The following is a 12,705-nucleotide window of genomic DNA, read 5'->3' on the forward strand; positions in this document are numbered from 1 at the left end:
TACAACAAGTAGGAGAGAGTTTCATTAATAGAACGAGCTTGGAGTCAGACGACAGAGTTATGAATCCAGGCAACATATTCATTCCTAATGGCACTGCTACTGCCAGTGTCTTCTCTTGCCCATAAAAATAGGGTTGCAAGTTAAGAGGCAGTCACTGCAAGTGGTATTGAAAGGGATCATATACTGTTCTTAGCTAAGTGTTAGATTTGATTATTTTAATGCTCTGCTGGCTGGCCTCCCATCTTCCGCCCTACATAAGCTTGAGCTCATCCAAAACTTTGCTGTGCACGCCCTAATTCGCATAGTGTTCCATTCACCCACGCTTGTGTTCACTGATTACAGTGGCTCATGGTATGGAAATGCCTCGAATTTAAATTCTCATCCTTGCATTACGATCTCTGTGGGAAAACCATAAACCTAAATGGTCAAATTTACTGAATGACACCCAAATGAAGAAATTACCACTTTTTGTAGCTTTTACTTTAACATGAATCAGAACCATTGCACAGAACCAAACTAACATGCATTAACAGGCAAATGATACTTCAACAAAAAAGGTCAATTTCACCTTAGTCGATTTGCATCACATCAACACAAATGTTACACTACGTGTGTATACACAGTTTAAAAATACGCTGTTCCTTATTCACGCAGAGTACGTCAGGAGTCCTATGTGATAACAGCTTTCAACTGAGTTTCATGGGCATGATTATCATCAGTAAGGCACATTTCTACAAACCATTTCTCCCTCTTGTTATGACAGTCTGGATGGTGTGGTTTTCTGGAGTTCCTTTTCAACTGACCAACCAATAATACCTTCATTCACGGTTTGGCCACTTATGGGAAAGCAACCAGCACCTCCTAGCTAGTTACACATCTTTCCAGGGTTTAGGCCATTTTAGCCAGCTTGCACATTGGCAGAAAAGGAGACAGGAGCTCTTAGAGGCAAACAGAAAAACTGACCTTTTCATGAGAGTGATTGCCTCTCCTCCTCACAAGAGTTCTGTGTTCCTCTTTCTGTCTGCTTTCTCTTTGTGTTTGCATCTGTGCCCTCACCCTCAATTTTCGTATTACATACGAATATATGAAATAGGAGAAGTAGGCCACTCGAACCTGCTCTGCCATTCAATAAGATCATGGCTGATCTGTTTGTGTCGAGTTCCACGTCCCCATCTACCCCCAATAACCTTTGATTCCCTTGCCTAACAAGGATCTATCTACCCCTGCCTTAAATATATTCAGTGACCCTAGCTCTACTGCGTTCTGAGGCAGGGAGTTCCAAAGTTGCACAACCCTCAGTGAAAAAATTTCCCCTCATAACTATCCTATAAGGGTGATTCCTAATTTTAAAATAGTGCCCCTATAGTTCTGGACTCACCCACAAGAGGAAACATCTTTTCCACGTCCACCTTGTCAAGACCATTCAGGATCTTATATACTTCAATCAGGTCACCCCTCACTCTGCTAAAGCCCAGCCTGTCCAATTTATCTTCATAAGACAACCTGCTCGTTTGAGTTATCAATCTGGTAAACCTCCTCTGAACTGCCTCCAAAACATTTACATCTTTCCTTAAATAAGGAGACCAAAACTGTACAAAGTGTTCGAGATGCAGTCTCATCAATGCTCTGAATAACTGAAGCATAGCATCCTTACTTTTATGTTCAATTCCTCTTGTAATAAAGGATAGCATTCCATGATAGTCTTCTTGATTATGTGCTGTACCAGCATACTAACTTTTTGCAACACATGCATGAGAACACCTAGACCCTCTGTACCTCGGAATTCTGCAGTCTTTCTCCATTTTAGTAATACTCTTTTTTATTCTTTCTGCCAAAAAGTGAACAACTTTACATTTTCACACATCCCCATCTGCTAGATTTTTGCCCACTCATGCAACTTATCTATATCCATCTACAAACTCCTTATGTCCTCTTCGCAACCTATTTCCCTATCTATCTTTTTATCATCTGCAAAATTAGCTACCATGCCTTCGCTCCCTTCATCTAAGTCATTGATATAAATTGTAAAAAGTTGCGGCCCAAGCACAGACCCCTGCGGGACTCCACTCGTCACATCCTGCCAAAGACCCATTTTTGCACACTCTGTTTTCTGCCAGCCAATCTTTTATTCAGGCTAATATGTTGCCCCCTACACTATGAGCTTTTATTTTTTTTCAATAACCTTTGATGCAGCACCTTATTAAATGCTTTCTGGAAATCCAAGTACAGCACATCTACAGGCTCCCCTCTATACACCGCACATGTTACTCCTTCACAGAACTCTAATACATTGGTTGAACATGATTTCCCTTTCATAAAATCATGCTGACTCTTCCTGATTACCTTGAGCTTTTCTAAGTGCCCAGCTGTAACCTCTTTTGTGATCGACTCTAACACCTTTCCATGTTAACTGGCCTATAGTTTACTGCTTTCTGCCTCCCTCCATTCTTGAACAGAGGAGCTATATTTGGAACTTTCCAGCCTGATGGAACCTTTCCAGAATCTAGGGAATTTTGGAAAATTAGCAGCAATGCATCTACCATCTCATTAACCACCTCTTAAGACCCTGGCAACTCCACAGCAAATTTGAAATAGGGTAAACTCAGAGGGGTATTGTTTTCAAGCACACTCAAACATGAGGAGGGGTCACAACGTAGCCACTTTTTCACTCAAACAATAAAAGGGGGGAAATAGAGAAAGGGTTTACATGGCAAAAACCACAAGATAAAGAATTATTGTTTCATGTGAGTCCAGAATCAAAGTCCAATGGTGTATTCTTTCAGAGTTGGCATTCTGAAGACTGATGCGAGATAATTCCCCTTTCCAGTGGAGATGACTTCCACGATGGGTGGGCACGTAGAGATAAATTAGTCCTTAAGGTGATGGCACAGAAGTTCCAGTAGAAACAGTGCAGATGGGGCCAGCCAGTTAAACCTGGACAGAGCTTTGGTTCTGAGCTGCTGCTTGCTAGATGGAAGATGGAAATATATTCTGCACCTCCACAAGGCAATATTGCAGATTCCAGCAGCTTGTAGTTTGGCAGAGGGGGGAGAAAGGAAAGAGGTCTTGTGACACTCACCTCTCCACTTTGGCTTGGACAAAAGGATGCATACTCCTTTGTTTGGATTCTTGAGGTTGGTAATGTTTCGACCATTAAAGATTTTGAGAGGTCTCAGGGTCCTTTGTCCATGCAGACTGGTCCTCTCCAATTGCCAAGACTGGCCTTGGAAATGTAAATGGCCTTTGTAGAATTCACTTGGATTTGATCTCTGCAGGCATAGGGGTCATGAGCGTCTCTTCAGAGATAATGAGGTGGCAGTTGTTCTGAATGCCAGAAAGCTCCATTTGTTTGAGTTATATACCAATTAATCACTATAATTAATCATAATTATTAATCACTAATTAACATCTAATAATTCCATTATATTCCAATCATGCAACTACTAGGACGGCAGAAGGTGAACTAGATGGACCTTGGTCCTTTGTTGTTCAGTAATTCTTATGCTGGATCCAATACATTCAGCAATTGTTAGTGCACAGAAAGTATCTTTCCTTGAAAGGCTGAGCCCCTAAAGTCTGCATCTCTGCCACCTTTAACAGAGCCAGGATGTGAACTTGCCCTCTTCTTTTCCTGGCTCACCTCCACTCATTTGTGCTCAGTGAATCATCTAGTATAGATACCTCATCCCAAAATCTATGCATGCAGGGTGCTTTTGCACTGGTGCTTGGAAGAGCAAGAATGTGCGAAGATGCATCTTCTGGATGTTCTCATCAGTCTGTGTGACTAAGTGGAGTCCTCTTCCCTAAATTTCTTGCCCTCGCTTTAAATGGAGCTTTTGATAGGGAACAGGTTTTGCACCTCCAGCTTGTCAATTTTATTTAAATATGGTAGGCCAGAAAAATTGAATTGACCACATACCAATCCTTTTTGCACGGGTGCAGTGCCTGGACTCACCATATCATTTGCATACTAGATGAAAACCACCGTCTAACAATTCAGCATCATTTACTGGTTTTGAACAAATCAGTGAGTGAGCGAGGGCAACAATCAGTCTTAAAGTGTACTAAAAAGAGGCTAGGAATCGTGCGGCGAGTAACTCATCTCCTGACTCCCCAAAGCCTGTCCACCAACTACAAGGCACAAGTCAGGAGTGTGATGGAATACACCCCATTTGCCTGGATGAGTGCAGCTGCCACAGCACTCAAGAAGCTGGACACCATCCAGGACAAAGCAACCCGTTTGATTGGCACAACGTCCACAAACATTCACTCCCTCCACCATCGACGCACAGTAGCAGCAGTGTGTACCATCTACAAGATCCATTGCAGGAATTCTCCTTAGACAGCGCCTTCCAAACCCATGACCACTACCAGCTAGAAGGACAAGGGCAGCAGATAGATGGGAACACCACCACCTGGAGGTTCCCCTCCAAGTCACTCACCATCTGACTTGGAAACATATCGCCGTTCCTTCACTGTCACTGGGTTAACATCCTGGAACTCCTTTCCTAACAGCACTGTGGGTGTACGTACACCACATGGACGGCAGCAGTTCAAGAAGGCAGCTCACCACCACCACCACCACCTTCTCAAGGGCAACTCAGGATGGGCAATGAATGCTGACCCAGCCAACGATGCCAACATCCCAAGAATGAATAAAACAAAAACAAGAATTATTAATCCTATGCCATTTGGAACTCCTGGAAATTTATAAATCTATTTTTGATGTCTTTTTATTACAAGAAGAACTATTTCTATTGAGCTGTAATCTCAAAATTAAACAAACTGCCCAAGTTTAGTTTATGCACAAACATTCAAGTATGCAATATACAATGTGCTTTGTTGCTCAGCCAAGTACAGTCAGCAGGATAACTTCTGAGCTGCAGCCTCAACATCACAGAACATCAGTCTGAGATGACAGCAATAATTACTCTTATACCAGCACTTTAATATTTTCACTGCAATTTTTATAATGAATGGAGCTCTTTAATAGGCATTCTTTCATGCCGGGATTTTCTTTCCTTTACGTGCACCCCAAGTATATGCATATTAGCTTCTGTTAATGTGGTAGAATAACTGAACATCACAAACATTCAGTACTTAGAATCACTACGGCAACAAATGAACCCTAGAGAACATTTTTCAAATACCATTTTCTGGCAGAACTGTAGACCAGCTTAATACATTTTGTTCTTTTGAAATTTTCGCATCAGGTCAGCATTTTAAGCAATAAACTGACCTTTTACTCCACAGTTTCAGGAACAAAAGACAAACAGATGATTCACAGAACTTAAACCAACAGGATCGCTTAAAAAAAGATTGCATATATTTACAAATGCTGGTTTGGCTTTTTTTTTTAAAGGTGGATAAGTGTGAAAGGAGTGAATTTTTGTGTTTGTGTGTTTATTGCGCATTTAAAAACCTAGGTTCCTATGGGCACTTCTCAGGTTCTATGTGTCAAAGCAAAACAACAAGAAGGACAAAAGGCCTTTACTAAACTACTCATTTATTACTGTATAAAGCCAGTTACCCTGGTCCAAAATTTGCTGCCAAAATAATATGCATTATTTATACACAAACGCCACAGCAACTTCAGGAAAGGGCAACTTTGCCAATGTAAAAATGGCATCTCACTGTCTCGCTCCTCGTTCAAATACTTGGAGCCAATGTGAAGTTCTTGCACTAGCATGGTAGATACAAAATAATCTCATTCCAGAAAGACAATTCAAGTTGCTTCAAGTCTAAGTACCACTTTAATGGTGTGATAAGTACTGCCAAACTTTCTGGCACTGGAAATTAACTAAGAAGTGTGAAATCTCAATCCTTCAGGTTTTAATGATAATTGCAGATTTAAAAAATATATAGTTTCAAAATTTTTTCTATCTCAGTTGAGTTTTTCCTTCTCTCGGTTTCTCTTTCTGTCGCAGATTTGACGTTTAATTCATGATCCATATTATAGTTCCTTCTTAGTTTTTGTGCTGTTAATTTCACAATGCTGCAAGCTGATTGATAAGAGTCGCCTAATCTGTTCACTCGGGCCCAGTGCCTGGTTAACAAGATGTCCTGTTTACATCTCGCAGTTTCAGCAACTTGCAGGGCAAATATCGTCAACACTAAACAGGCAAGTCTAACTAACAGCTAGGGGAGATGGTGGTATAGTGGTAATGTCACTGGGCTAGTAATCCAGAGGCTCTGGCTAATACTCTGGGCACACAGGTTCAAATCCCACCCCAGCAGCTGATGGAATTTAAATTCAGTTAGTAAATCCTGAATTATATAGCTATTCTCAGTGATGGTAGCCATGAAAACTATAATTGATGTTAAAAAACCCATCTGGTTCACTAATGTCCTTTAGGTAATCTGCCATCCTTACTGGTCTGGCCTATGTGTGATTCCAGACTCTTTGTGACTCTTAACTGCCCTCTGCAACGGCCTAGCAAGCCACTCAGTTCAAGGGCATTTGGGATGGGCAACAAATGCTGGCCTTGGCTAGTGATGCCCACATCCCAAAGAATAAAAAAAGCTGGCCCTGCTCAATGGCTTGCCACAGCAATTACTGGGTTAATGTAACTTACCAGCTCGCTTCAGGTTTATTAAATTGTTCATTCCCAAAATGATTCATTATAAATGAAAAGCAATTTTCATATGACTTTGTGGTGAGCAAACTAATGGAATTAAACAAAAGATTGCCAACTTGACAATGTTTGATTTTACTCGTGGGTGGTGCATGGTGGGGAAGAGAAGACTGTCACGTACAGGGCAAACCCAAGAGAGAGCAATCATTCGATTAACAGAAGAAAGATATTCAATTTTGCTTGATTATCATTTTACAAATTAGTTCCCGGTTAACAATGAGCTCCGACTCTTACTGCTACACAAGCACGAACTTATTTGAAATCTTTAAAATTGAAATTCACCTTTTGAAAGAATGCAGCAGTGGAAACTGGATTTTAAGATAATACCATCTCATAGCAAGACTTCGAGCATGAAAACTAAGGAGTATTCAAGGTTGGGTAATTTCTTATTGCTGCTCCCACTCCACCACCATTACTTCACCAGAAATTTGGTGTGGTTAAGTGAGCTTTTTTCTCCCATTCTGTTGAATTTATTGCAGCAGAGCAGAAGCAGTTCAAAGGGAATTCCTCATCCACGGTGTGTTTTCAGGACATAATTGATGTTTAAGCAAGTGAGTAACCAGAGAAGAAACATGTGAATTTATGTTGGAAATTGGTTAAACACAAACTCCCATTAGTCTTACATATCCTTATGAAGTTATTCACCAACAACAAAGATTTGGGGTTTCACATTAGAGTCCTGGAGATAAAAAGTTACCCCAATATGCTTCGAAATAGAAGGCAACAGTTTGGTCTGGTCTTATCTCTCCCTCAGACTAATACTTTAGGAATAGGCCACACCTTTACACAGCTCTGATTGTCATGTTAATCCCTGGCAAATCAAATCAAGAAATGCTAGCTTAAAGCAATCGTGGTTATAAATCCATCACTGGGGCAATGGTAATAATTGCAGTTATGGTGAAGACAAGTTGTAGTGAGGTGATGAATTAAAAGCATCAAGCAAGAAGCCACTGTCATTACTACTACACTGCAGATGATAGATTAGGGACAGCACTGAAGTGTGTTTGATTAGTGCACTTTTTTCCCCTATCACGCACTAACACTAATATCCAAAATAAAATTAACACTCAATAGTTTCTCACCAATGGCTAGAAAATGTTGGACGTAATAAATTTGGATACAGTGGGAGTTAACTCCCTGATAACATCAGTGTGCCTCAGTTTTTCCTGCTATCAATTCTTATAATTTGCTTCACAGCAAGTACTAAAATACTTTAATCACGTAGATGTGAGTGCAAATGAATAAGTTGAACTTTTGTTCACAGGCGTCAGTCCTAATAGGAGCCAGAGAAAACTAGAGAGCCAGCCAGAAATAATGTCACAATGGTTATAATTAAGAAACTTAAATATCATGTTAAAATTTAAATAAACGAAAGGTATAGTTAATTAGCTGAAGGGTGGTCAAAACATTTTAAAAATAGCACAAAATATAAATCTTCAGTACTTGCATAGCCAGGAAGATACTTTTCTATTTTAGTTATTATTATTTTTGTGAAATATAGTTGTACTTAAATGATGATGCAACCTGAAATTTAACTTTACTTAAAGGTTGTCAAATAAATGAGCAATTTCACATCCTACAAAAAAATGGCATGAGAGTTTTAGTATAAAGTCACTAGAAGAGGTTTCATGGTCTAGCCCATTATGACTAATACAGTTAGCATGCACAGAGAGAATCATGGCCCAAATTCATGTCATCAGAACTGATTAACACAAATTTCACACTGCAGAATCCTGTACTCACCAATAGTCTGTATAATTGTATCCTGAACTACTTTCTCATCGTTGCTGGTTGATAAAGCACCAGTAGAACTATGCTCATTGGACAACTCAAAATCAACACTGAGACGCAAGTGTTTCAACATCGTGTTAAACACCTCCAAAACGGTTGGACCTATTCAAAAAAAACTATCAAAATTAGTATTCATTTAAATATTTGTTGGTGACTATGTAACTTATTTTTAGGGGAGGAGGAGAGATAGGGGTGAAATGAAAATGTAACTCAGTTACTCGATAGTAATAACCAGAAAAAAATCTTAAATCAGTCAGTCAAACAACAGTTTGGCTCAAAATACTTGCAATATCAAAAGCAGTAAAATTAGATTTTAACAAGCGTTATCAAAAAAGGAAATGCAGAGTCAACAGACTTAAAAACAACTTACAAACCTTGTACAATTACTTTTACTTCTTTTGCCAGAAATAACTCAAAGGAATGCCTCTGAAGGAAAAATTAACATAGAGCCATTTTTCTCACTTTATGGAACCAGGGTAGCCCTACATAACTGCAATTCTCTACCTCCTTCAAATTGTATGAAAATTAGGATACATCGGTTTTTGATATCATATTAGCTAAACAGTACAACACAAAATCACCATCCCGAAAGTATTTCTATTTACACTTCGCTTGCATTTTATGTAATGTAAACATGAAACCTCTTCAGTTACTTGCAGTTCATTCACAAAAAGGAGAAAAGGTGAATTCTAGCACAAGATGTCCAATAGCCAGTTAGAGACAATGGAACACAAACATAGAAAAGCAGGACAAAATGGGCAATGGAACCAGAACAGGTAGGATTTTAAAAAAATATTTCATAGGACAAACACAGAAGAATGCTATGGGTATGGACCTACCTGTCGAGTCCATAAATTATAGTATAAAGTTGCTTGCTTGCTAGGTGATTTGACTGATTATCTTTCTCTTACCAGGGACAATTGGCCTGCACGCCACATTACACTCAGGGCTACAAGTGAAATCATGTGCAGGGAAGTTGTGGTGGCAGGGGGTGGGGGGCAGGCAACTGAAGCCATAAATGTGACCACTGTATGTGTGGTGAACAAATTAACATAGAAAAATGAATCCTCTGTGTTAAATGGAAACAAAGTCTATTCTACTAGTGTTTATTTTTTTTTTTCTTAATGTCAATTCTGCTTACCAATAGAGCCTTTTGCTGCTATAGCAACTGTCTCTAAAAGGACCTGTACAATGCCTGCTCGGACCCTTGGAGAATCCTTGTTGTGAGTATCCAGATGTCGAAGAATCTGCTGAATCACATGATGAGAATGCTGGGCCTGTAATGTTAGATTTATTGTAAACAAGTTGGGACAGAAAAAATTCTTTCATATGAAATAGAGACATGGATGAAAACATTTTCATGAAGGTGAAGAAACTAAAACAACTATTCAGTTTAAAATGCAAGCAGCAGAAAACAATGTAGGGTTTATTTAATGAGGTCCTTTGGGGAACAGAAGTTTTTACATCAGCAAGTTGTGGAAGGTGTCATTGACAGTGCCATCAAACAGTACTCACACAGCAATAAGTTGCTCACTGATGCTCAGTTTGGGTTCTGCTAGGGCGACTCAGCTCCTGACCCTAATACAGACTTGGTTCAAACATTGACAAAAAAGCTGAACTCAAAAAGTAAAGTGAGAGTGAATGCCCTTGACAACAAGGCAGCATTTGATCAAGAGTAGCATCAAGGAGCCCTAACAAAACTGTTTTCAAAGGGAATCAGGGATAGACTCTCTTTGGCTGTTGGAGGTCAAACGTCTGAGGCCCAGGTCACCGCAGGAAGAATTCCTCAGGGTAGTGTCCAAGGACCAATCATCTTTAGCCAATTTATCAATGAACTTTCCTCCATCATAAGATCAGAAGTGGGGACGTTCACTGAAGATTGCACAATCTTCAGTACCATTCACGACTCCTCAGATACTGAAGTAGTCTATGTTCATATGCAGCAAGACCTGGACAATGTTCAGGCTTGGGCTGATAAATGGCAAGTATTGTTCATACCACACAAGTGCCATGCAAAGACCATTTCCAACAAGAGAGAATCTAACCAGCTCGCTTTGACATTCAATGACATTATCTTGCTGAATCCCCCACCATCAATGTCCTGGGTGCTATCATTGACCAGAAACTGAACTGGACTAGCCATGCAGTTTCCTCTACATTGGAGAGACCAAATGCAGACTGGGTGACCGCTTTGCAGGACACCTTCGGTCTGTCCGCAAGCACGACCCAGACCTCCCTGTCGCTTGCCATTTCAACACACCACCCTGCTCTCATGCACACATGTCCGGCCTTGACCTGCTGCATTGTTCCAGTGAAGCTCAACGCAAACTAGAGGAACAGCACCTCATCTTCCGACTAGGCACTTTACAGCCTTCTGGACTGAATATTGAGTTCAACAATTTTAGATCACGAACTGTCTCCTCCATCCCCACCCCCTTTCTGAACTCCCCCCCCCCTTTTTTCCCCCAATAATTTATATAGATTTTTCTTTTCCCACCTATTTCCATTATTTTTAAATGTATTTCCATCCATTGTTTTATCTCTACCTTTTAGCCTATTTCGATTCCTTCCCTTCACCCCACCCCACTCACTAGGGCTGTCTGTATCTTGCTTGTCCTACTTTCTAACCTTAATTAGCACATTCCTTGGATAATATCACCACCTTCAATACCTCTTTGTCCTTTTGTCTATCTCCACCGACCACTGGCCCTCCATCCAGCTCTACCCCCTCCCCCACCCACTAAAACCAGCTTATATTTCACCTTTTTTCTATTTTAACTTAGTTCTGTTGAAGAGTCATACGGACTCGAAACATTAACTGTGTTCCTCTCCGCAGATGCTGCCAGACCTGCTGAGTTTTTCAGGTATTTTTATTTTATATAAATACTGGGTTTAAGTAGTAAAAACTATAGGGAGTTGTGGAAGAAGAAACAAAAAACATATTGAAAACTTAAATTTTAGGTTTCATCTTTTGCTAATTCAAAATATAATGAATAGCTAGAACATCATGTTTCACTGAGGGACAACTTTATTAAACTGCATTATGGAGGAAGCTTCATCCACCAGGAGTGGACATCAGCAATTTGGACACATGTGCCTCAACTCCTGATTTTCACTGCCAGCAGACAAAACTCCCCACCAGAAATATGACCTAGTAAAATTAGCCATAATAAATAAATGTTCAATTCATCTGGTTTTTGATATTACAGCAATACATTAGCTAAATAGTACAACATGAAATCACCATCCCCAAAGTATTTCCATTCACACTTCTCTTGCACTTTTTACTTTATGTAATGTAAATATGAAACCTCTTCAGTTATTTGCAGTTCAGTCATAAAATAGAATATGGGCCTAAACCAAAATGCAATAAAGCACTTATATCATGGTAGATGATGATAAAACACTTCACTTTTTAAACTTTTAATAGCAAAGAAAGCAACACATTAACCCCATTATGAGGCTGCAGGCATTTTTCTTTCTTGTAGAATTAACAGATAAATCTTGCAAACTCACCTGTATAGAATACATTGTAATTTTAAAGCAGGAAACAGCAAATGCATTTGGGTCCCAGAGCTGATGGTTGTCTAAATGACTACAAATGCAATAAAAAAAATTCAATTAGCAGTCAGTTAAGATGCATTGCAGGGTCAAGAAAGAAACCAATAATCCTACTGGGTAATACCACAAACACAGCGCATTCAAGTACAAATCAGATGATCAACATTTAGTTTAGATAATTTACCACAATACTTGAAACGTTATATCCTTTAATAACTCCATGCTAACTTATTTTAAGGAATAAGGGAAAAAATGGACTACTGGGTACTGTAAAGTCCAACATCACAATCAATGCAATAAAGAAGAAAACAAAGCATATTTTATCAATGTTTTTAGATCATGGAACCACTCCCACTAGAAGCTGTTCGATAATGAGTCAAGGCTGTTAATGGTCTGAATTCACCAAGGTTTCGTTAAAATAACAATAAAGCAAAGAGCCTTTCTGCCCCCTTGTTCAATGCTGGTGAAAGACTGTGGAGCCAGCAAAATATGCAGCTTTGTGGTCAATGTAATAATCCTTCAAGGTTTGTTTTAAAAAATATTTCCTTTGTGCCATTTTAAAAATAATTTAAATTTATTTATTACTTCCAAAGAAAACATTTAAACAGAGAGGCAATAATTTATTTAATTACAAAAACTTGCAGACAAGTGTGGGACTCTGCAGCAGTTCAAGACTGATCTTGCAGTCTGAATGTGTGGAGTGTGCACCATTTCTCAA

At 39.5% G+C, this 12,705-nt stretch overlaps 1 protein-coding gene across 5 annotated transcripts in view; it reads right to left on the reverse strand.

Moving 5' to 3' along the window:
- efr3a (EFR3 homolog A (S. cerevisiae)) overlaps positions 1 to 12,705 on the reverse strand; it is a 255,404-nt gene that overhangs the window by 88,621 nt on the left and 154,078 nt on the right. For all 5 annotated transcript variants that reach the window (XM_041189698.1, XM_041189697.1, XM_041189696.1 and 2 more), the window contains 3 exons: positions 11,943 to 12,021; positions 9,568 to 9,703; positions 8,379 to 8,528 (listed from right to left, as the gene is read on the reverse strand). In XM_041189698.1, the coding sequence (XP_041045632.1) occupies positions 8,379 to 8,528; positions 9,568 to 9,703; positions 11,943 to 12,021 (365 nt within the window). The remainder of the gene's footprint in view (positions 1 to 8,378; positions 8,529 to 9,567; positions 9,704 to 11,942; positions 12,022 to 12,705) is intronic.

The sequence above is a fragment of the Carcharodon carcharias genome, chromosome 6 (genome assembly GCF_017639515.1).
Source record: "Carcharodon carcharias isolate sCarCar2 chromosome 6, sCarCar2.pri, whole genome shotgun sequence".
NCBI lineage: Eukaryota > Metazoa > Chordata > Chondrichthyes > Lamniformes > Lamnidae > Carcharodon > Carcharodon carcharias.